Source organism: Eschrichtius robustus, chromosome 14 (genome assembly GCF_028021215.1).
Source record: "Eschrichtius robustus isolate mEscRob2 chromosome 14, mEscRob2.pri, whole genome shotgun sequence".
NCBI classification, from domain to species: domain Eukaryota; kingdom Metazoa; phylum Chordata; class Mammalia; order Artiodactyla; family Eschrichtiidae; genus Eschrichtius; species Eschrichtius robustus.
In genome coordinates this window covers 52,195,256-52,221,255 of record NC_090837.1, presented here as the reverse complement: position 1 = coordinate 52,221,255, position 26,000 = coordinate 52,195,256, and the positions used below count along the sequence as shown (strand labels likewise).

General features: G+C 40.5%; 1 protein-coding gene across 3 annotated transcripts in view; it reads left to right on the top strand.

The window, feature by feature from the left end:
- The window catches only part of TPGS2 (tubulin polyglutamylase complex subunit 2), a 72,990-nt gene that overhangs the window by 19,269 nt on the left and 27,721 nt on the right, over positions 1-26,000 (top strand). For all 3 annotated transcript variants that reach the window (XM_068562574.1, XM_068562575.1, XM_068562573.1), the window contains exons 3-4: positions 22,003-22,090; positions 24,181-24,309. In XM_068562574.1, the coding sequence (XP_068418675.1) occupies positions 22,003-22,090; positions 24,181-24,309 (217 nt within the window). The remainder of the gene's footprint in view (positions 1-22,002; positions 22,091-24,180; positions 24,310-26,000) is intronic.

Here is a 26,000-nt window from a genome sequence, read left to right as displayed (position 1 = left end):
TATGTTTTTATATAACACTTTTTCTGATTATACTAAACAAAAAAAATGGTGACCATAGAAAATTTGGAAAATACAAAAAGGATTTTTAAAAATGAAAAGTCCTTTAGGATCTTACCACTTAGGAGGTAACCACTGTTAGTGTAATTTTAGCTGTGGGTGGAGGGTGGGTAATGGGTAGTGGTCCAGGAAGCCCCCTAAGAGCCCGTGAATGGAAAGTGGTCCATGGACTCCTTGAAATATGTGTTAATTTATGAAGTATGTACATTTTTCTGTGGAAAGATCTTCAGATTCTGAAAGGGGCTCATAACCCCATAAACCTTAAGAACATGTTTCTGTATGTTTTTTTTTTTTACATTCAAACTAGAGGCAATATACTATGTGCCGTTTTGTCGCTTAAGCAATGGAGAGCAGAAGTTTTGGTCTGAAACTTACCCACCCCACTTCTTCACCCGAGGGTTAACTGAAGAGCACACTTCCACAGGAGCAAGCTAGGCAGGGCTCCTCTGACTCGTGCCTGCTCCCAGAAGTACCTGTACCAGAGGAGCAGGAGGGTCCCAAGGAGCTGGTAAGTCTCTTCTCTAGGGGACTGACCCTTGAGAACTGTGTCCTTGGAGACGGCCCAGCCAGAGCACAGCCATCATGTGGTAAACCTGCTGTCTACAGCTGCATCTATATAGCCAGATAATATTTTTTCCTTCCAAGAAGAGGCCCACTGCCTCTGCCCTGCCCTCTCGGAAGCCCATTGAGATAAGATAATAGTAAGGCTATGGAGGCACTGATGTGAGGAAAACAGCCTAGAGTAGGAGTCTTGTGCCAGCTCAGGCCCTTGGCTAAATATCATAACTTCTCTGTGTCCCCTGTTCATCATCCATAAAATAAGTGGTTTGACATTAGTGTTATTCTTTTTAAATTTTATTGAAGTATAGTTGATTTACAATGTTGTGTTAATTTCTGCTCTACAGCAAAGTGACTCAGTTATACATATGTATTCTTTTCCATTATGGTTTATAACAGGATATTGAACATAGCTCCCTGTGCTGTACAGTAGGACCTTGTTATTTATCCATCCTAGATACACTAGTTTGCATCTGCTAATCCCAAACTCCCAGTCCTTCTCTCCCCCCTTGCCTCCCCCCTTGGCAATCTGTTCTCTATGTCTGTGAGGCTGTTTCTGTTTCATAGATATGTTCATTTGTATCATATTTTAGATTCCACATATAAGTGATACCATATGGTATTTGTCTTTCTTTTTCTGACTGATATGATAATCTCTAGGTCCATCCACATTGCTGCAAATGGCATTATTTCATTATTTATAGCCAAGTAATATTCCATTGTGTGTATGTATGTGTGTGTGTGTCTCTCTCTCTCTCTCTCTCTCTCTCTATATATATATAGACACACATACACACCACATCTTCTTTATCCATTCATCTGTCAATGGACATTTAGGTTGTTTCCATGTCTTGGCTATTGTAAATAGTGCTGCTATAAACATGCGGGTGCATGTATTTTTTGAATTATATTTTTTTCTGGGTATATGCCCAGAAGTGGGATTGCTGGATCATATGGCAACTCAATTTTTAATTTTTTGAGGAACCTCCATACTGTTTTCCATAATGGCTGCACCAATTTACATTCCCACCAGCAGTGTAAGAGGGTTCTCTTTTCTCCACCCCCTCTCCAACATTTATTATTTGTAGACTTTTTTTTTTTTTAAATTTTTGGCTGCATTGGGTCTTTGTCGCTGCACGCTGGCTTTCTCTAGTTGTGGCGAGTGGGGGCTTCTCTTCGTTGCGGTGCGCGGGCTTCTCATTGAGATGGTTTGTCTTGTTGTGGAGCACGGGCTCTAGGTGCGTGGGCTTCAGTAGTTGTGGCTCACGGGCTCTAGAGCACAGGCTCAGTAGTTGTGGCGCACGGGCTTAGTTGCTCCGCAGCATGTGGGATCTTCCCAGAACAGGGCTTGAACCCCTGTCCCCTGCATTGGCAGGCGGATTCTTAACCACTGCACCACCAGGGAAGCCCTGGAGACTTTTTGATGATGGCCATTCTGACCAGTGTGAGGTGGTACCTCATTGTAGTTTTGATTTGCATTTCTCTAATAATTAGTGATGTTGAGCAGCTTTTCATGTGCCTATTGGCCATCTGTATGTCTTCTTTGGAGAAATGTCTATTTATGTCTTCTGGCCGTTTTTCGATTGGGTTGTTTGTTTTTTTGTTTTTGAGTTGTATGAGCTGTTTGTATATTTTGGAAATTAAGGCCTGTCAGTCACATTATTTGCAAATATTTTCTCCGAGTCCATAGGTTGCCTTTTTATTCTGTTTATGGTTTCCTTTGCTGTGCAAAAGCTTTTAAGTTTGATTAGGTTCCATTTATTTATTTTTGCTTTTATTTCTATTGTTTTGGGAGACTGACCTAAGAAAACATTGGTACGATTTATGTCAGAGAATGTTTTGCCTATATTCTCTTCTAGGAGTTTTGTGGTGTCATGTCTTATGTTTTTAAGTCTTTAAGCCATTTTGAGTTTATTTTTATGTATGGTGTGAGGGTATGTTCTAAAATCATTGATTTACATGTGGCTGGCTGTCCCACTTTTCCAACACCACTTGCTGAAGAAACTGTCTTTACTCCATTATATATTCTTGCCTCCTTTGTTGAAGATTAATTGTCTATAGGTGTGTGGGTTTATCTCTGGGCTCTCTATTCTGTTCCATTGATCCATATGTCTGTTTTTGTGCCAGTCCCATGCTGTTTTGATTGCTATAGCTTTGTAGTATTGTCTGAAGTCTGGGAGGGTTATGCCTCCTGCTTTGTTCTTTTTCCTTAGGATTGCTTTGGCAATTATGGGTCTTTTACGGTTCTATATAAATTTTAGGATTATTTGTTCCAGTTCTGTGAAAAATGTCATGGGTAATTTGATGGGGATCACATTGAATCTGTAGATTGCTTTGGGTGGTATGGCCATTTTAACAATATTAATTCTTCTAATCCAAGAGCATGGGATATCTTTCCATTTCTTTGAATCATCTTCAATTTCCTTTACTAGTGTTTTGTAGTTCTCAGCATATAAGTTTTTCACCTCCTTGGTGAGGTTTATTCCTTTTTTTTTTTTTTTTTTGGATGCAATTTTAAAAGGGACTGTTTACATTCCCTTTCTGATATTTCATTGTTAGTGTAAAGAAATGCAATTGATTCCTATATGTTAATCTTGTATCCTGCTACCTTGCTGAATTCGTTTATCAGTTCCAGTAGTTTTTATGTGGAGTCTTTAGGGTTTTCTATATATAGTATCATGTCATCTGCATATAATGACACTTTTACCTCTTCCCTACCAATCAGAATACCTTTTATTTCTTTTTCTTGTCTGATTGCTGTGGCTAGGACTTCCAATACTATGTTGAAGAGAAGTGGTGAGAGTCAGCATCCTTGTCTTATTCCAGAATTTAGCAGGAAAGCTTTCGGCTTTTCACCATTGAGTATTATATTGGCTGTGGGTTTGTCGTAAATAGCTTTTACAGTAAGTCCCCTACATATGAACGAGTTCCATTCCAAGAGCGAATTCATAAGTCCAATTTGTTCATAAGTTCAACAAAGTTAGCCTAGGTACCCAACTAACACAATCAGCTATATAGTACTGTACTATAACAGGTTTATAATACTTTTCACACAAATAATACATACATAAAAAACAAACACAAAAAATAAAGAAAACATTTTTAATCTTACAGTACCTTGAAAAGTAAAGTAGTACAGTACAACAGCTGGCATACAGGGCTGGCATCGAGTGAACAGGCAAGAAGAGTTACTGACTGGAGGAGGAAAAGGAGGTGGGAGATGGTAGAGCTGAAGGATCATCAGCAATAGGAGATGAGGGCAAGCTGCAAATTCACTCACACCTGATGTTGATGGCATAGGTTCTGGCTTTTTGCTGGATTCAATTCTATCCACCTTCTTGAAAAAATGATCCAGTGATGTCTGGATAGTACCTCTTTTTTTCTCATCATAGATGGCCCAGTAGCACTGGATTGCATTCTGAATGGCTGCTGCAGCCTTCGTGTACCATTCTGTGTTCGGGTCCCTTGCCTCAAAAACTAACAGTGCCTCCTCAAATAGAACTAATTTATGTGATTGGACATGCAAATGCATGTTTGCATCTTTGAAAGTTCGCAACTTGAAGGTTTGTATGTCGGGGACTTACTGTATTATGTTGAAATATGTTCTCTACCCACTTTGGTAAGAGTTTTTATCATAAATGGATGTTGAATTTTATCAAATGCTTTTTCTTCATCTATTGAGATGATCATGTGGTTTTTGTCTTTTGTTATGTGGTGTATCATGTGGTTCAACACACGCAAATCACATTGATTGATTTGTGTTTGCTGGAACCATCCTTGCGACCCTGGGATGGATCCAATTTGGTTGTGGTGTATGATCTTTTTTATGTGTTGTTGGATTGGGTTTGCTAATATTTTGTTGATAATTTTTGCATCTATATTCATCAAAGATATTGGCCTGTAATTTTCTTTTTTTGTAGTGTCTTTGTCTGGTTTTGATATCAGGGTCATGGTGACTTCCTAGAATGTCTTCGGGAGTGTTCCTGCCTCTTCAATCTTTTGGAAGAATTTGAGAAGGATCAGTATAAGTTCTTCCTTGTATGTTTGGTAGAATTTGCCTGTGAAGCCATCTGGCCCTGGACTTTTGTAGGGAGGTTTTTTTTTTTTTTTATTACAGATTCTATTTCACTTCTAATCATCAGTCTGTTCAAGTTATCTATTTCTTCTTGATTCAGTTTTGGTGGGCTGTATGTTTCTAGACAGTTGTCCATTTCTTCTAGGTTGTCGAATTTGTTGACGTATAATTGTTCATATAATTGATATATAATTGTTTGCTTATAGTTTTTTGTATTTCTGAGGTATCAGTAGTGATTTCTCCTCCTTCATTTCTTATTTTGTTTATTTGAGTCTTCTCTCTTTTCTTCTTGGTGAGCCTGGCCAGAGATATGTCAATTTTTTTTTTTTTTTTTCTGCGGTGGGAGGAGGGGGGAGGAGAGATATGTCAATTTTGTTTGCCCTTTCGGAGAACCAGCTCTTGGTTTTTATTGAGTTTTTTTCTATTGTTTTTTAATCTCTATTTATTTCCTCTCTGAACTTTATTAGCTCCTTCCTTCTGCTGACTTTAGGTTTTGTTTTGTTCTTCTTTTTCTAATTCTTTTAGGTGTGGGTTAGGTTGTTTATTTGAGACTTTTCTTGTTTCAAAAAGGCCTGTGTTGCTATGAAATTCACTCTAAGAACTGCTTTTGCTGCGTCCCATAGATTTTGTATAGTTGTGTTTTCATTGTCATTTGCCTCAAGGTATTTTTTAATTTCTTCTTTAATCATTGACCCATTGGTTTTTAAATAGCATGTTGTTTAGTCTCCATGTAATTGTTTTTTTTTTCTCATTTCTTTTTCTGTGTTGATTTCTAGTTTCATGCTGTTGTGGTCAGAAAAGATGCTTGAAATAGTTTCTATACTCTTAAATTTGTTGAGGTTTGTTTTGTGCCCTAGTGTGTGGTCAATCCTAGAGAATGTTCCTTGTGCACTTGAAAAGAATGTGTATTCTGCTTTTTTTTGGATATAATGTCCTGAAAATATCAATTAAGTCTAACTGTGCTATTGTATCATTTAAGATCTCTGTTACCTTGTTGATTTTCTGTCTCAGAGGTCTGTCCATTGATGTGAGCGTATTCCCATCAATTTCTCGCTTTATGTCTGTTAGTAATTTTTTATGTATTTGGGTGTTCCTATATTGGGTGTATATATGTTGACAAGTATAATATCCGCTCCGTGTATTGATCCTTTTATAATTATATACTGTCCTACTTTATCTTTCCTTATAGCCTTTGTTCTAAAGTCTATTTTGTCTGATGTGAGTAGTGCAACCCTGCTTTCTTGTCATTTGTTTGCGTGAAATATCTTTTTCTACCCCCTCACTTCAATTTTTGTGTGTCCTTTGTCCTAAAGTGGGTCTCTTGTAGGCAGAATAATGTAGGCTCTTGTTTTTTTTTATCCAATATACCACTCTGTGTCTTTTGACTGGAGCATTTAGTCTATTGACATTTAAGGTAATTATTGATAGATACGTATTTATTGCCATTTTAAACTTTATTTTCCCTTTGCTTTTATATTTCTTCTTTGTCCCTTTCTTTTTGTTTTTCCTTTTGTGTGTGGTTTCATGAATTTCTTTTGTATTATACTCATGTTCTCTTTTTTTTTGGTTTTTTTAATCCATTGCATGTTTTTGCTTTGTGATTACCCTGTTTTCAAGTATGTTAACCACTTCCTATATCTACTTGCCTTATTTTTTTTAATCTATTTAAATTAATTATTTATTCATTTAATTTGGCTGCGTTGGGTCTTCGTTGCTGCACACGGGCTTTCTCTAGTTGTGGCGAGGGGGGGTACTCTTCATCGAGGTGCGCAGGCTTCTCATTGCGGTGGTTTCTCTTGTTGTGGAGCACGAGCTCTAGGCGTGTGGGCTCAGTAGTTGTGGCTCATGGGCTCTAGAGCGCAGGCTCAGTAGTTGTGGCAAGTGGGCTTAGTTGCTCTATGGTATGTGGGATCTTCCTGGACCAGGGATCAAAACCATGTCCCCTGCATTGGCAGGTGGATTCTTAACCACTGCACCACCAGGGAAGTCCCTCTACCTGCCTTAGACTGGTAGTCATATAGGCTCAAACACATTCTAGGAAAAAAAAAAAAATCTACATTTTATTACTCTTCTCCCCCACATTTTATGATTTTGATCCTCTTTTACATCTTCATTTTAATTCTTTTGCTGTTCATTGTGGTTATCACTTTCACAGAAGTTTTTTGATTTTTTGTTTTAATCAGTGTACTGGGTTATGTAAGTGATTTACTCTTTCCTGTAGATTCTTACTTATTTTCTATTTAGAGAAGACCTTTCAATATTTCCTTTAGGGTAGGTTTAGCATTGCTGTATTCTTTTACTTTTGCTTGTCTTTATCTCTCCTTCTATTCTAAATGATAATCTTGCTGGGTAGAGCATCCTAGGTTGCAGTTTTTTCCTGTTCAGGACTTTGAATATATCTTGCTACTCCCTTCTGGCCTGCAACCTTTCTGTAGAGAAATCAGCTGATAGCCTTATGGGTTCCCTTGAAATTAGCTTTTTGTTTTTCTCTTGCTGCCTTTAGAATCCCCTCTATCTTTAACTTTTGTCATTTTTATTATAATATGTCTTGGTGTAGGTCTGTTTGCGTTTAGTCTGTGCTTCCTTTACCTGGATATCTGTTTCCTTCTTTAGGCTTGGGAAGTTTTCAGCCATAATTCTTCAAATACATTTTCAATCCCCTTTTCTCTTTCTTATCCTCTGGGATCCCTATTATTTGTAGATTGGCATGCTTTATATTATCCCATAGGTGTCTTATATTGCTTTCATTTTTTTTCATTTAGTTTTCTGTCTGCTGTTCTAATTGGGTGATTTCCATTATTCTATCTTCCAAATCACTTATTCATTCTTCCACATTATTCATTCTGCTATTCATTACCTTTAGCTCAGCTTTCATCTTGGTGAATGAATTTTCTAATTTTTCTTGGCTCCTCCTTATAGTTTCTACAGTAGTTCCTTTTTATAGTAATCTGCATTTCTATCAATAGTCCTTCTTAATTCCTTCAGTATTTTTATTATCTCCTTTTTGAACTCAGTGTCTATTAGACTGAAGAGGTCTGTTTCATTGTTTGTTCTTTCAGGGGAATTCTCTTGATCTTTTAATTGGGAGTGGTTCTTCTGCTTCATTTTACTTATATTTCTCTTGCTCTATGAGTTTATTAGAAGAAACAATTATCTACTGTGGTCTTGGAGGGCTATTTTTATGTGGGAGTATCCCTGTATAGCCTGTGTGGGCATAATATTTTTTGGTGCGAGGGCTGTTCTTAGTGTGGTTGTCTGCCACCTCTTTCCTCAGTATGTGCTGGCCATTATCCCCTTGATAGGAGGAGTGACTGGTGTTATGGTGACCAGAGCCTGCACTGGATATTGAGTGGGGCCTCCTCTTTGCTCTGTGGTTGTCACTGCCCTGTCAGGGGCTGGGTCTGTTCCCTAGTTGTTGGAGTAGAAGCCCCCAGATCCGTTTCTGAGCTGCATTTATGAGCTGCAGCGTGAGATAGATGGGATTGGAGTGCTCCCATTGGGAGAGGAGCCACTAATTATTCCTCTGCCAGAGCTGTTCACCAGTGAGTGTGCTTTGTTGTATCACCTGTCACCTGTTGTGCGGGCTCACAAAGTACACTGCTGTTGGCACTGCCTTCGGCCCGTCTCAACCTTGGGAATGATGTCTCAACCCTGGGAATCCCATCTCAACCTTGGTGTCCCTCAGACATTGTTTTCACAAGGCCACCAGTGCAGATCCACCAAAGTCAGGTCCCAGGACCTCATTAGTCACACATTTGGACCCGCTGTGGGAGCTATGGAGGCAGCTCAGACCCTGGCCCAGCCCAGCCCCCCCATGCACGTGCCCACAAAGCCCACAGCTGCTAAGCCAGAGCCATCCCAGCTGTAGGCACACCTGCTATCTACTCGGATGTCCTGCAGGCACTAAATTTACAGAGCCAGTGGCGGAGGTGTAAATCTGTGGCTCGCACAACCTCCGGGTGAGATTTCAACCCTACTTCCTAAGTTGCATGGCCCCTGGGGCTCAGCTATTGTTTCAGCCCCACCTCTGTGAGTGGGCAACCCGCTGGCATCTGCTCCCAGTGCCCCCGAGGTGGCAGCTGGGACGCGAGAGCCCTCGGAGGCAGGAGCCCCCAGGCAGCAGCTGGGGCATGCTCTCACAGAGCCCGCGGAGGCGGGGCCAGCACATGGAGAAGGAGGCTGTAATGGCAGCCCCGCCCCTCCCTTCATGCACCACTTAACAATGGCACTTCACTTCTGTGGCAGGCCCAGGCTTTTTCCACGAACACCCCCGTTCCAGCTATGCCACACTCCACCCCCTTCAGGCTGTCTCCACGCAGCCAACAACAGTCCTTTCCCCAGGTCTGTTCTCTAAACCCTGAGTTCCAGCACCCAGCCCCACCCATACCAGCAGATGCGTCCCAGGCTGGGGCATACAGGGCAGTGGCGTGGACTGTCTGTGCAAGTCTCTCTCAGTTCTGCCTGCTACAAGCTGGTTGTTGCTTTCTCCTCTGAGCCTCTGAAGCTCCCCTTCTGTCCCAGCTGATCTCCCCACTGGTGAAGTGGCTTCCCAGGGTGCAAGAACCTTTCCTCATTATCCTCTCTCCCCACTGCCCCCCGGCACAGGTCCCATCCTGCTTCCTTTTGTCTTTTCTTTTTTTTCTTTCTTTCGTTCTACCCGGTTACATGGGGATCTTTCATGTCCTTTAAGGGGTTTGAGGTCTTCTGTTAGTGTTCAGTAGGTGTTCTGTGAGAATTGTTCCATTTGTAGATGCATTTTTGATGTATTTGTGGGAGGAGGTGAGTTCCACATCCTTCTACTCTGCCATCTTGATTGGAGCCCTTGACATTAGTGTTATTGAAGGACTCATCCACTTCCAATATTTCGTGATTCTTTGTTGCAAATGCAGAAGAAAAGGTTGAAACTAAAACCTAAATGACTATATACCTGCTGCAGTCTCCTAAGGTTAGAGAAAAAAATGAACAACCTCTTTTTATTTTAATAAAAGGCAGTTTCAAACTGCCTGGTTTTGTGCCCTTACATGATTCATGTTCACTGTGCCTGCTACCTGCCTTTTGTAATGATGGTAGTTAGTAAGACGTAATGTCTACGCAAAGCTTTTCATCACTATGAAAGCATCTGCCTCTTAATCCTCACAGCATCCTGGGGTCAGGAGCGTTCTGTTATTAAACATTTCAGTGACATTTCATACTTGCGGAGTGCTGTACAATTCTTGATTGGTTAGACTTTTCAATCCCCAGATAAAAATTCAATTTACTGGTGGTGAAACTATGGCCCAAGAGACCAAACAATTTGGCAGAATATCCCCTCTCTTTTTAGCCTCACTTTTTCTACAGTCTGCAGAGAAGAGAGTGGGTTCTGAACCTTCTTGCAAATGTGTCCCTCACATGCCCCTGCTATGAATTTATTCTAAGCACCCCTGGTGGGAAAGAGCAGCCTACAGCATCCTTTCATTGTGGAGCCCCTCACACTGTGCTCTCACTCTGCCCCAGTAGCTCTTCTGTGACAGGTAAGCCCCCTCTCTCCAGTGCCTCACTTCCTCCCTCTGCACTGGCAACTGCCCTAGAGGGTCTTCCCCATCTCTTTAAAATTAAAAACAAAAACAAAACTTTCAACCTTATGTCTCCCTCTGGCTGCTTGGCCATTTGTTGCTTTGCACAGCCAAGCACGTAGAAAAATGGTCTAAATCAGGGGTCAGCAGATGATTTCTTTAAAGGACCACATAGTAAATATTTTTGGCTCTGTGGGCTGTACAGTCTGTATCTCAACTACTCATCGGCCATTGTAGCACCAAAAGCAACCATGGATAGTACTAAAATGCATGGGTGTGACTGGGTTCCGATTAAACATTATTTACAAAACCAGGTGGCAGGGCAGAGACCCCTGGTGTAAATTACTGTCCCCTTCCTTCACTTCCCAGTCACTTCACCCTTTTGCATCCTCTGTTTCTCCACCACCATTCCATGGACACCGCTGTGTCAAAAATCACCAGGGGCCTCTTCATTGTTAAAGCCATCTTCTGGCTTGACATCTTTCCTGCATTTCTTGCTGTTAACCACCCTCCTATGCCTAGCTATCTCCTCCCTTGGATTCTGTAGCTCCACCCTCCCTGATTCTTGCCCTGCCTTCTGACTGTTCCTTCCTAGTTATCTCTGCCTCTACAGATCCACAACACTCCTCTGTTACACATTTGTCTCTGGATCAAGTAGGAATACGTTTGGCTCAAAGAGGTATAATATTAAACTAAAAATAGCTTAAACAAATGGTAGTTAACTTTTCTTACATAGCAAGATCTGAGGTAAGCAGTTGTAAATTGTTCATTGGCCCTGACAGTGTTCAGCCATTATCTCTGTAATTCTTTTGGTCTTTTCCTTTATGGTGGCCAAACGACCACTAAGGCCCCACCTGTCACCTCCAAGCTCAAGGCAGGGAAAAGGTAAGGGATGTTGCCAGCTACACCTGTCACGTTTTAATCGGGAAGTGATAGTTTCCTAGAAACCCCGTCATTGGACTTGGGTTTACATTTTAATGTCCAGCACTAGTTACAGAGGAGGTTCTGAAGACAAGTATTCAGCCGGGCACATTACCATCTCAAACAAAATGAGGGTTCTGTCAAGGAGGAAGTAGAAGAAGATGGATTTGAATATGCAACCCATGTGTCTGCCACAGTCATCTCTGCACCTTGCCTCATTCCTTTCTGTTTCTAGTGCCCAGCACAGTATTTATTCCACAACAGACATGAATAAATGTTGAATGAATGAGTGAATTAGGTAAAACACAAAGGTGGGAAAGAGTGTAGAACTTACCCAAGGTCACCCAGCTTCTTTTCCATAAGCAGTTCTTAGTTGAGTCCCGAGAGTGAGGCCGCCACAGCCACCATCTCTGGAGCAAGGCGGCCGCAGGTGCAAAGGCTTCCCCCACTAATGTCCCCGTCTGTAAGATCCTAAGGACTAGTTACGCCTGGGGGCATTGCTGTTCGGAAGGTTGTCTTGGCTGATGTCTGCCTTATACAGAGTTTCGCCGAGACATGCGGTGCCCCAGACAGGCCAGTATTTATATTCTTTTTTATCATGCATTTTTAGAGGGAGACTGATGGTTGCATGGAGAAAGGACTTAGAAAGGACCTCTCCTCTGCGTCTTAGGCAACTCAGCTCTGTCCCCAAACTTTTACACCTGACCCACCAAGACCAGAGGTTCCAGTTAACCAGGCCTTCCCCCTCTCCTTAGGAAAGAGTTTGAGAATATACTTGAGACTTCTCCTGAGGATCTCACCCCATCCCTCCACAGCCCATCCCGGTTTTCCTCCATTGCATGGGACATCCTCCCTGAGAAGAGTTTCAGTAGATGCAGGTGTCCTCACTGCCTCACGTTTCCGGTTAGATTTTAGTGCTCCTCATCGATGGGCATTCTGGGCAACCCTTCCTCTGCTGTTGTTGCAAATGGACTCATGGAGAGCCTGTCCACTGTGGATAAGCACCTACAGAAACATTAATTTCCATGCTCTGGCCCCTGGCCTCTTCGCCAACCTGATCCTGCATCTCCCCACCAGCCCCCTTCCCTGGTGAAGTGGCCTCTGAAAGCGAGGGGACAGTGGGCCACAGGATTCTCAGAAGTACAGCAGGTGAGCCGGAGGCTGTGGACGGCCCTTAACCCTTCCCTCAAGGCTCAGGCAATGCTCAGGAAGGCTCTCTGGGAATCAAGCTGACGACTACTAAAACGTCAGAGTGGCTCTACGGTCCAGCTGATGAAGCAGTAACACAGCTTGTGGTGGACTCCTCCTAGCATAGCTTAAAGAGACTATTGTAAATAGCCTCCTCAGGAGGAGGGGAAAAAATCAAAAGTTGGGAGTTATGTGACAGAATCATCACTGGGGTACAGGGAGATTGCAGTACCATGTTGATGCCACTGTTATTTCAAACACTGGTCAGCAGTGTTACTCTCCCTTCTTGACTTTCTCCCAGATCCTCTCTCTAATCCTTACACCCCGACTTCCATTTGCTTTCTGCCAGTCTTCTTCCTCCCCCTTCTTTTTCATCCCCTCAAAATAGAGACTGAGCCTGAATCTGGCAAGAGAAGCCCTCTGAAGTGGGCAGATTACTCCCCGCAGAAGAGCAGTCTCTTCCTGCACTGGGCAGGAGAGAAATTAAAATGGCAGCAACTCTGAGTTACTGGCCAGGGTGTAGGAGCCACCTGAAAGTGGTGCCCTGAAAGCCTCACTCAGAAGGAAGCCCCACCATGCAGGCTGCCAGGTGGTAAGGTCTACAGCAAGGAGGCAGCACAGCTTGGGCCACAGTGATTTATATGAAAATGACAATGCAGGTTTAATGTTTTTTTACGAACTTGGTTTACTTGACATTTTGCATGTTTATGTTATTGTTTGAATTGTATTAAATATTTTATTTCACTGTTTTTTTTTCTATTTTTATGAATTTCAAATAATTTTTAAAATACCAGTATAAAGTATTACCAAAATTTCTTTCTTGAGTGAAATCAATACTGTAATAAATGTTATAATCACTACTATTGAAACTCTCCAGCCTAACTTAAAGGTGAACAATGCTACCAGCCCATCTCGGCTCGGGTCTCATGGAATCTGGCTTAAGAAAGACTTACAGACAGTAGTTTCCTTGTCTCTACCACTAGATGGCACTAGTGACCAAAGTCTCACATTGGATGCTGGCCTTTGGGGATGACAGAGGGAGCAAGAACTTTGTCAGAACACTGATAACTATAGGCTTCCTGGGCTAGGGTCCCAGGGATGGGAGAAAGGCATTCTGCGTACACACTTTTTCTCTCGGAAAGCACAGAGAATGTGCCATACTTGGAGGCATTAGGAGAAAGCCCTAAACTGCAAATAACTTACTGAGCAGGAAAATAAATGTTTAGCCCAAGGAGTCAGAGAGTTCTTTACGTTACTCATCTCTGAAATTGAGAACTAGATGGTGAAGAGAGAAAAAAGATCAGAATGCATATTTTAGTTCTTAGATCAAGAAAATGAAAAACCTGTTTCATTAAAATGACAACTATTGTATATTTAACAATATAAAAACACTGCTTACAATTACCTGCAAGCTTGAAGCTTGCTTCTCACATATAGTTCTTGAAGATGCTATGCCCTAAAACCATAATAATTACCCTGATTATCTAATCTCTCTTCCTCCCAGGCTTCCACCTCCTCCCACCTCCAGTGTTTTGTAGACTCAATCTTAAGAGATTATTCTTGAACCTGGATTCACAGAGTTTGACACTCAAGGTCACTCAGCTAGTGGCAGAAATGGGAAATAAATTCAGATCGTACTGCTACACTCAACTTCCTCACAAATTGGGTACCTGGAATTGACTGACACTATGATCTAAAGCAAACTTGATATAAGCAGTGTTCAGTAGCACATCTCAAAAGGGTCCAATAATCAAAAAGTCTGGAAATTGCCCCTCCGCCTGTGTAAACATAAGACATGATAAGAAGTCAGAAAAGTTATTGGAGAACTCATCCTTCTGTACTCAGTGGTCTGATTGGCTAGAGAAGACTGGCCAGACATGTGCACAGATGTGAGTTACTTAGAATTTAATGCGTGCTCCTAGTACCTCCTAAAAGGAATCAAAGCTGTTCCTTTGTTCTTTCCACACCAGTTTGGATGATTTGCTGTTCATATGAAATATTTGTTTATATCCTGTTGTGCTTCTTTACTTTCTAAGAACTTTCAGAACTGTTAGGTTCATTGCATTAAATGCTCTAGAAGTATATACTTTTTACCTTTAAGATGTTCTCATTGAGCTAATAATTTGTTTCAGGAAATAATTTATGAGCCTGGGTCTGAAATGTATAGAAGTGATTGCTTTGCTCCAGCATCATCAAAACTTTGTGTAGGATCTCCTCTCACACCACGTTCCTCTAGGTCTCTTCCTCTTGTTCCCTTGATCCCCTTTCTCCAGCTAGCTCTCCAAAGAGGCATTACCACAGCAGAACACATGCCTACTCTGCCTTATCAGGTGAGGCAAAAAAGAGATCAAACTGGGGGCTCTGCTCTGTCTCTCTAATAGAGTTTTTTGTTGTTTAATTTTTATTGCAATATACTTGACATATAACATTTTATTAGTTTTATGTCTACAAAATAATGATGTGATATATATGTGTGTGTACATATATATATATACACACACACACACACATATGTTGTGAAATGAGAGGTGCAATTAACACCCATCGCAAGAGTTACAGATTTTTTTCTTGTGATGAATAACTTTAAAGATTTACTCTCTTAGCAACATTGAAATATACAGTACAGTATTGTAAACTGTCATCACCTTGTTGTACATCACATCCCCAAGACTAGTTTATCTTATAACTGCAAGTGTGTACCTTTTGACCCCCTTCACCCATTTCGCTCACCCGCACCCCCCACCTCTGGCAACCACCAATCTAGTCTCTGTATTTATGAGTTCAGTTTTCTTTTAGATTCCACATATTAGTGAGGTTATATAGTATTTGTCTTTCTCTGACTTACTTCACTTAGCATAATGCCCTCAAGGTTCATACATGTTGCCACAAATGGCAGGATTCCCTTTTTTATGGATGAATAATATTCTGGTGTGTGTGTATATATATATATATATATATATATATATATATATATATATATATATACACACACACACACACACACACACCATATTTTATCCATTCATCCATCGATGGACAGTTAGCTTGTTTCCACATCTAGGCTATTGTAAATAACACTGCAGTGAACATAGTGGTGCAGATATCTTTTCAAGATAGTGATTTTATTTCCTTCATATAAATACCTAGGAGTGGAATTGCTGGATCATATAGTAGTTATATTTTTAATTTTTCAGGAACCTCCATACTGTTTTCCATAGTGGCTGCATGAATTTACATTCCACTAGCGAATGCACCCTTTTCTCCACATCCTCACCAACACTTGTTAATTTGTTGTCTCTTTTGATAATAGCCGTTCTAACACGTGTGCTGTGATATCTCACTGTGGTTTTGATTTGTATTTCCCTGATGATTAATGATGTTGAGCATCTTTTCATTTACCAATTTCATTTACCAATTTCATACAATTGGCCATTTGTATGGCTTCTTTGGAGAAATGTCTGTTCACTTCATCTGTCCATTTTTTAATCAGGTTGTTTCATTTTTTCCTATTGAGTTGTATGAGTTCTTTATATATTTTGGATATTAACCTCTTATCAGCAAATTTTCACAATCAGTGAACATTGTGAATATTTTCTCCTGTTATCTAGGTTGTCTTTTCATTTTGTTGATGGTTTACTTTGCTGTGCAGAAGCTTTTTAGTTTGATATAGTCCCACTTGTTTACTTTTGCTTTTGTTGCCTTTGTTTTTGGTGTCAAATCCAAAACATTATTGTCAAGACCAATGTCAAGGAGCTTGTCCCTATGTTTTCTTGTAGAAATTTTATGATTTCAAGTCTAACATTCAAGTCTTTACTCGATTTTGAGTTGATTTTTGCATATGGTGTAAGATAGTGGTCCAGTTTCATTCTTTGGCATGTGGTTGTCCAGTTTTCCCAACACCATTTATTGAAGAGACTGTTCTTTCCCCATTGTGTATTTTTGACTCCTTTGTCATAAATTAATTGACCATGTATGTGTGGGTTTATTTCTGGGTCTCTGTTCTGTTCTGTTGATCTATGTGTCTGTTTTTATGTCAATACACTGTTTTGATTACTCTCCCTTTCTACTCCAGTTTGAAATCAGGGAGAGTGATTCCCCCAGCTTTGTTCTTCTTTCTCAAGATTGTTTTGGCTATTTGAGGTCTTTTGTGGTTCCCTACAAATTTTATGATTGTTCTATTTCTGAGAAAAATGCCATTGGAAGTTTGATAGGGATTGTATTAAATCTGTAGTTTGCTTTGGGTAGTATGGACGTAACAATATTAATTCTTCCAACACATGAACATGGAATATCTTTCCATTTATTTGTATTTTCTTCAATTTTTTTCCATCAATATCTTATAGTTTTCAGTGTACAGGTTTTTCACCTCCTTGGTGAAACTTATTCCTAGGTATTTTATTCTTTTTGATGCAATTGTAAATGGGATCATTTTCTTAATTTCTCTTTCTGATAGTTGGTTATTCTTGCCTAGAAAAGCAATAGATTTTTTTATATTGATTTTGTATCCTGCAACTTTACTGAATTCGTTTATTAGTTCTAAAAGATTTTTGGCGGAGTCTTTACAATTTTCTCTATGTAATACCATGTCATCTGCAAATAGTGATCATTTTACTTCTTCTTTTCTGATTTGGATGCCTTTTATTTCTCTTTATTGCCTAATTGCTCTGCTTAGGACTTCCAATACTGTGTTGAATTGAATTAGCAAGAGTGGGCATCCTTATCTTCCTCATCTTTGAGGAACCGCTTTCAGCTTTTAACCCTTCAATATGATGTTACCCATGGGCTAATTATATGGCCTTTATTATGTTGAGTTATGTTCCCTCTATACCTAATTGTTGAGAGGTTTTTTTTATCATGAATGGATGTTGAATTTTGTGAAATGCTTTTTCTGCATGTATTGAGATGATCATATGATTTTTATCCTTCATTTTGTTACGGGTATATCATATTGATTTATTTGCAGATGTTGAACCATCCATTCATCCCTGGAATAACTTCCACATGGTATATGATCCTTTTAATGTATTGTTGAATTCAGTTTGGTAATATTTTGTTGAGAATTTTTGTATCTATGTTCATCAAGGATGTTAGCCTGTAATTTTCTTTTCTTGGAGTGTCCTTGTCTGGTTATACCAGGGTAATGCTGGCCTCATAAAAGGAGTTTGGGAGTGTTCCTTTTTTCTGTGTTTTGGACTAGTTTGAAAAGGTGTTTAGTGTTATTTCTTCTTTAATATTTGGCAGAATTCACCAGGGAAGCTATCTGTTTCTATAATTTTGTTTTTTGGGAGGTTTTGATAACTGATTCAATCTCCTTACTAGTAATTGGTCTGTTCACATTTTCTATTTCTTCATGATTCAGCCATGACAAGTTGTATATTCCTTGGAATTCATCTGTTTCTTCTAGGTTGTCCAATTTGTTGGTGTATGATGTTCATCATAATATCACGATCCTTTGTCTTTCTGTGGTATCAGTTGTAATGTCTCCTCTTTGATGTCTAAATTTTTTCAGTTCTTTTTTTCTTGGTGAGTCTTGCTAAAGGTTTGTCTGTTTATAGTTTTTTAAAAATATCAGCTCTTAGTTTCATTGATCTTTTCTATTATCTTTTTAGCCTCTATTTCATTTATCTCTGCTCTGATCTTTGTTATTGCCCTCCTTGTACTAATTTCGGTCCTAGTTTGTTCTTTTTTCTCTGGTTCCTTGAAGTGTAAAGTTAGGTTGTTTACTTGAGAACTTTCCTATTTCCTGATACAGGCACTTATTGCTATGAATTCCCCTCCAGAACTGCTTTTGCAGCATTCCATAAGTTTTGGTATATTGTATTTCTATTTTTTATTTGTCTCAAGATATTTTTTCATTTCTCTTTTGAGTTCTTCTTTGACCCATCGGTTGTTCAGTAGCATGTTGTTTACTCTCCACATATTTGTGAATTTTCCTGTTTCCTTACTATAATTGATTCTAGTTTCATACCATTGTGCACAGAAAAGGTGCTTGATATGATTTCAGTTTTCTTAATTTTGTTAATACTTATTTCGTGGCCTAACCTATGATCTATTCTGGAGAATATTCCATGTACACCTGAGCAGAGTGTGTATTCTGCTGATTTTCGGTGGAGTGTTCTGTAAATGTCTGTTAAGTCCATCAGGTCTAACATGTCACTTAAGCCCATTGCTTCATTGTATTACTGTCTTTTTCTCCCTTTATGTCTACTAATATTTGTTTTATATATTTAGGTGCATCTGTGTTGGATGCATAAATATTTGTAAATATTATATCATCTTGTTGGATTAACCCCTTTATCATTATATAATGCCCTTCTTTGTCTCTTGTTAGAGTCTTGTCTTAAAGTCTATTTTGTCTTGTATAACTCTCCCAGCTTTCTTTGGTTCCATTTACATGGAATATCTTTCCATCCCTTCACTTTTAGTCTATGTGTTATTACATCTGAAGTGAATCTCTTGTAGACAGCATAGTTTGGCCTCATTTCTTATCCATTCAGTCACTCTTTGTTTTTTGATTGGAAAATTTAGTTCATTTACATTTAAAGTTATTGTTGATAGGTATGGACTTACTGCCATTTTGTTCATTGATTTCTAGCTATTTTGTAATTCCTCTGTTTCTTTCTTCTTCTCTTGCTTCCTTTGTGATTTGATGATTTTTGGTAATGCTGTGCTTAGACTCCTTTTATGTTATGGGTTTTTGCTCTGTGATCACCATGAGGCTTATATTTAAATGTAACAGTCTATTTTAAGCTGATAACAGCTTGTTTGAATGCATTTTAAAGCTTTACATTTTTACTCTCCCCGCCACACATTTTAAAAGGTGTCACAATTTACATTTTTTTATCTTGTGTATCCATTAACAAATTATGGTAGTTATAGTTATTTTTACTACTAAAATATAGTGTATTTTACTACTTTTACTATAGTTACTTTACTCTGTCTTTTAATCTTCACGCTACATCTATAAGTGATTGACCCACCACCATGACAACATTAGATTATTCTGAATTTAACTATACATTTACTTTTGCCTGTGAGATTTATATTTTCATATTTCTTCCTGTTACCAATTAGCACCCTTTTGTTTCACCTTAAGGAAGTCCCTTTAACATTTGTTGTAAGGCTGGTCTAGTGGTGATGAGCTCCTTCAACTTTTGCTTATCTGGAAAACTTTATTTCTCCTTAAATTCTGAAGGACAGCTTTTCCAGGTAGATTATTCCTGGTTGTCAGGTTGTTTTTTTTTTTTATCTTTCAGCACATTGAATATATTGTGCCACCCTCTTCTGGCCTGCCAAGTTTCTACCTAAAAATTTGCTGATAGTCTTATGGGGGTTCCCTTGTACATAACAAGTTGTTTTTCTCTTGCTCCTTTTAAGATTTTCTCCTTTAACTTTTGACAATTTAGTTATAATGTCTCTTTGGATTCTTCTTTTTTGGAGCTCTCTGGGATTCCTGGATTTATTTCCAGGTAGTCTGTTTCTTTCCCCAGGTTAGGGAAGTTTTCAGCCGTTATTTCTTCAAATAAGCTTTCTGCCCCTTTCTCTCTGTCTTCTTCTGACACCCCTATAAATGTGAATATTGATCTGCTTGATGTTGTCCCATAAGTCCTTTAAACTCTATTCACTCTTATTCTTTTTTCTTTTAGCTGGTCTGATTGAATGAATTCCAATACACTGTCTTCTAGTCACTGATCCTTTCACTTCATCTAGTCTGCTCTTGAACCCCTTTATTGAATTTTTCAGCTCCGTTATTGTATCCTTCACCTCTGTGATTTCTGTTTAGTACTTTCTTATATTTTCTTTTTGTTGAAATTCTCATTTTGTTCATGTATTGTTTCTCTGACCTCTGTGAGCATCTTTATGACATTATTTGAGCTCTTTATCAGGTAAAAATTACTTATCTTAATTTCATTAAGGTCTTTTCCTGGGGTTTTATCTCATTCTTTCACTTGGAATATATTCCTATTTCTTCATTTTTCTTGACTCTCTATGTTGGTTCCTATGCATTAGATACAATAGCCAGTCTTGAAGGAGTGGCCTCATGTAAGAGATGAACCTTATTATTCAACCCTGCCGTGGCTCTTGGTTGTCTCTCAAACCTTTGTGAATGTCCAGCCTACTTTGTTCTTAGTGTGGCTCCCAGTAGTTGAGGGTATACCAAGACCTGTCAGTGTCCCAAAGAGAAGGATCTCAGCACCTAGATGCAGGCTGATTGGAAGCTGGACACTCAGGCAGTAACTTTTAAAGTATGCCCGTATACCTCTTTCAGAAGAAGACTGAGAGATGGGCATTCTGTCTGCTCCCTCTGCACTGAGCCCTAGGGGGATAGCAGGTTAAGAACTATTTCTTTGTTTGCTACCATGCCATTGAACCCATGAACACAAGCTGTGCTGCTCACCAGAGCCAAATATCAAGGGATGTGTCCTCTGAGCAGCAGCCACAAAAGCTGGAGCACCAGATGTTTGCACAACCTCCATTCATAGAAACACTGGTGACCCATGGCAGGGCAAAGGGAGAGTGCAGAGATGGCACCCACTGGCCTCCCCAATCATTGGAGAGGCTTGCAGATGGCCCCTAGATGTTGTTAAATTATAAGCCTGACCCTCAGGCTGCAGTTAAGATCTATAAATAGGCCTCTTTCACTTACAGACTGGGCATTTCAGTCTGCTGCCTCTGCCCTGTGCCCTCGTGGCATAGCTTAAGATCTGCTACTCTGTTTATTAGAGTCCTATGGGACCCAGGAACATAAACCTTGTTGGCCAGCAGAGCCAGGCAATCAAGAGGTGTGTCCCCTGGGCAGTAGCTGCAAAAGCTGGGGTGCCAGACGTGTGTATAAGCTCCTTTCCAGAAGATACCTGCTAGTGAGGCAGAAGGAGAGCATAAAGATGGTATGGTGCCCACTAGCCTCCCTGGTCTCTGGAGAGGATTACAGTTGGCATCTAGATGTGTACTAAATTAGAAGCCTGCCCCCTCAGGCCAAAGCTTTTAAAATAAGCTAATAGGCTTCTTTAATGAAAAGACTGGGCAGTTTAGTCTGCTGCCTCTGTACTGGGCCCTGGGGGTATATCCATGGTAAGTCCATGAGAGCCCATTAAGAACTATCTCTTAGTTCACTACAGCCTTGTGAGTCTCTTGGACCCAAACCCCACTGGCTTTCAGAGCTAGATGTTATGGGGGCCTGTCTCTCAGGTGGAAGTCTTAAAAGTTGGTGTGCTAGATGTAGGGTCCAAGCCCTTTGCTCCTCAGGGAGAATCCAGGAGTTGTGAGTTCCCTCCTGGTTGCATGTCGCCCTGCCGGGAGTGGGTTTTATGGCAAGGTTGTGATCAGCCTCTCGTACCCATTTCAGTGTGTCTTCTTGTTCACCCGATGCATAGGAGTCGCTCAGCTAGTTTCTGGATTTCTTTCAGAGGGATTGTTTTTCAATTTGTAGCTGTAGATTCAGTGTGTCAGTGAAACGAGGCGAGTGGAGGAGGCTGCTTTATTGCCGTCTCAATCCAGAACTCTCCAATAGAGTTTTATAGGTAATTATTCAGAGTTTTCCTGTTTTGGGGATCTGAAACACAGTAAATAGCATCCCCAGATGCTTTGAGGCAGAGCCCTACGCTCTCCTTCCCAGCCCTGACCTAACAGTCTGCTGCTTTGTGGTTCTAGAAAAATAACTGTGTGCTGCCTGAGGATCTGAAGAACTTTTACCTGATGACCAATGGCTTCCACATGACATGGAATGTGAAGCTGGATGGTGAGTCATCCCCCTTGCTGTAGAGGAACATTTCCCTGGCTGAGAGGTTAGAGGAGACAACTCTGAGGGCCTTTACAACTTGTGAGTCTTTGAATCTGGACAGTTTTTGTGGGTTCTTCTAAAGTGCAGTGTCCATAAGCTGTGATTATCTCCCAAAGCTAACACATGCCATCATTGCTTCACCCACTGCCTCCCCAGCCCCCGTGCCAGGGTCTACCCAGTACTTAACTGGAAGCTCAATTTAGAGGCTTCCTGTTGGCCTGAGGTGGAGGGAAAAATTAGTCACTACACAAAAATCCTGAGCCACCTCGAACTTAAAGCCTCTGAGGATTCCACCTTGGAGCGGCCTCCTCAGGATGAGCTGCAGTGACAGCCTCTGGTGGTCATAAGAGGGGCTCCTTCCTTCATTCCCAGCACGGTGGAGACCTCAGGGCTCCGACCCTCAGACCAGAGCCTTTCCTTCTCTGCCTCACATCTCCTCAGCCTGAGTCATCAACCACCTTAGTTCGCAGGCTATCATCCTTGGTATTAAATACATCCAGAATAAACATTTCTATCGTGAATGTGGGAAATCACACCTTGGTACATGTCAGAGATTCAGGTACTATGCAGGCATGAAAGTCAGTGCTGTGCATTTAGGTGAAGACTCTAGTAACGTTCCATAGACTAGGAAATCTGGATCTAGACACTGGAGTCCAGCTCATTCCTGACACAGACTTCCCTGTCCTCAAGAGGACTTTATTATCTCCAAACTCCAGCCACATCCCCAGATCTACTTTGGTCCTTGGGAATCAGCCTATATGTCTCCTTGCTGCCACTAAGAATGCAGTCACTTCTGTGACACAGCAAACCTGCAGAACTGACTCCTCCCCTTCATTGCCGCTACCTCCTAGGTTCCCTTGTTCTGGTGACTCCCCAAACCTTCCTGTTTTTCTCGCAGCTGACCAGAGGCATATTTTATAGCTTACTACTAAGCATTTAACATGAACTTTTGGCTTAGAATCATTTCCTCTGATGGTCTAGAAACCATTGTTGTCACCAACATCAGAAACCCTCATGGCCATGGCCTTTGGAGTCTGGAGCAACAGAGAGAGTGGACAGAGGCTAGAGTGACTGTCAGATTTTCCCTTGCCCACATCACGGAGACAGGCTAGCCCCTTCAGAAGCCTGCATCAGAAAAGAAACATTTCATGAAGGTTTTATGAATGAGTCCCTATTCATTATTAATACTTTTTCTAATGTAATCCTCCCAACCCATCTTCTTATCCTTATCTGCATTGCTGTACCCATTCTTTACTGGATGGCTCAAATCATTATCAGAAAAGCCAGCAAAGGCAGCTTCCAATGTTTACCTCCTTAGCGGTCTTTTCTTGGACATTCCATGATCTGCACACCAGCTGTTTTATTGCCTTCAGTTATGCCAGTTTTTTAGCAGTCATATGTCCAAGTCTTTGTGTGTCATCCCATGTCCAACACCCTATATTATAAGGATTCTATATGATAGATAAGGAAAATACATAGTCTGCCTGTTTCTTGTTTACACCTGAATCACAGACGACTGAACCAAGCAAGAAGGCTTTCAAGACAGTTTGCTCCATTGAGTAAGAAAAAATGACAGGTAGAGGGGGAGATAGTTTCCATAGTGAAAGCTTATGACAAGAAGGGTAGAAGCGGTCAGTTATATAATCAAAGCTGTTACTCCTTTGGAAAGTATAACCCTTCATTCAAGGGATGGCGGGAGCAAAAACATTTTTAAGTCCTTTGATCTTCAAACTAGGGCCCCTACCCTAGAATTCCCAGTTCTTTTTGAGAATCCCCTTTTAAAATTTCCTTTGGTGCTCCGCCCTAACACGTGCAGTGGGGACTCTTCACTCATGGCCCCAGCTGTTTGCTTTTTTTTTTGCATAAAAGACTGGTGCTTTGGAGCATGTAGTTAGTGCATTGATTCTCTCCTTTCCACTTTCCATTCAGTTCCTTAGCCCTGGGATCAAATAATAGCTGGGCTTAAGTTAGTCAAGCAGAAACCCTTCTGATGACCATGGTAACTAGCTTATTACTCCATGTAACTCTTTTTGTTAACGTTCCCATAGAACATACCATTCCATTGGGCAGCATGGCAATTAACAGCATCTCAAAACTGACTCAACTCAACCAGTCTTCCCTGTACTCACTTCCTAACGCACCAACTCTTGCAGACCTGGAGGACGATACACAAGAAGGTAACTGGACGGGCTTCTGCTTTGAGTTAGAAATCAGCCTGCTTGTTTCCATTTTATAATGTTGAAAATAATAGGAAGACATTGTGGCATTGTAACATGTTCCCCTAAACCCAACCCTTCCCATTTATGGCTTCTCTGAACCATGGGAGTAAGGTTAAAAACAAAAACAAAAAAAAACCAGCCTGTATCAAAAAAGGAAATGTTCATGAAGAAAATGCCAGGGTTGGGATCTTTGTTTCCAGCACCCACTTCAGTCCCTGGCACATAGTAGGCAGTTAATGAATACCTGGTAAGTGAATGAATGTTACAGATGAAACTTCACTCCACATTTCAGTATTGAGAGGTTTCAGGGACCGTGACAGTCTAAATGCAGCTCCCTTCCTCCCTTCAGGCTCTTTGCCACTTCTGATTAAAATGGCTTATAATTCAAATGGCTGCTAAAGCTATGATCAACTATGTATAAGTGAGGACTTCTTCAGTCAGAAATGTGTTTGGCTGCATATAACAGACCCCCATTACAATGTTTAAATAGGAGTTTATTTTTCTCATAATAAGAAATCTGGAACTAGGCTGGTGTAGCTGCTTGAGAAACTCAATGATAAAGTCTCCCTCTGGATTCCTGGCTCACCAGCCTTTGTGTTTGGTTTTCATCCTCATGGTTGAAGAATGTGGGCTCTACCTCCAAGCTTCAAGTCTATGTTCCAGGCAGGAAAAAGAAGAGTAAAGGGCAAAATAACTGTCTCTTGGCAGAATATTTTCCTTTTTGTCAGAAAAATAATAGTTTTCCCAGAAGCCCCTCCCAATAACCATTGGCCAGAATAGAGTCAAAAGGTTACCTATAGTGCAAGGGAATTTGAGGAGATTAGCTGTGTAGTATTGCCTCATCAAACAGAACTGGAGTTTTAAAAAGGGAGAATGAATATTCAGTAGGCAACTAGTGTCTCCAATACTAATGCCTTGGAGTGCATTGAAGTTCTGACAGAGAGAACTGATGCAAGGCTTTCTCCTTCAACTGGACAAGCAGCTGGACAATAGGAGGAGGAGTCCAAGAGCTGAGCCTGCAAAGTGTTGGGCCCTGGGAAGAGTTTGTCACTCAGAAATGTGTGGAATCCTCAAGGATAGGATAAAGGTCACATTTGCTTCATATGTGTGTACTGGGGCTCTCTAACCCCTAAAAGGCAAAAGAGTTATTAAATAAGTAGAATGGGTGTACCCTGCTTTTGAAGCTGGTAGATAAAGGTAGACTAGATGACAGGATTTCAAGGGACCTCAGCAAAGGACTGAGCTAGGGGTAGAGACCACACTGTCCTACATACTGATGGGGATAAAAACCACGTGGGCTTCTGGCACCTTCTGAGTTCATGCTTTTTAGGATAGTCCAACAATTAGACCTAAGCTTCATTAAACTTAAGTAGAAGAATGCTGACTTTTCTCAGGGGACTCAGCAGTTAGAAAGAGGACAATCAGGAAGCAATATCAGAATACACAACCAGAGAAATAACACTGCTAGAGGACACAGATGAAAACCTAAATAAGATCAAGAACACTTAAAGGCATTTAAGACAGCACAAAGACCTCCTATAGAAAAAAAGTAAAAATTCTTGATTAAACAACTGACTAGATGAATTGAAGACGGGTATAAATATTGAGACCTGAGTTAGTAGCCTGAAAAAGCAAGTGCAAGAAATATC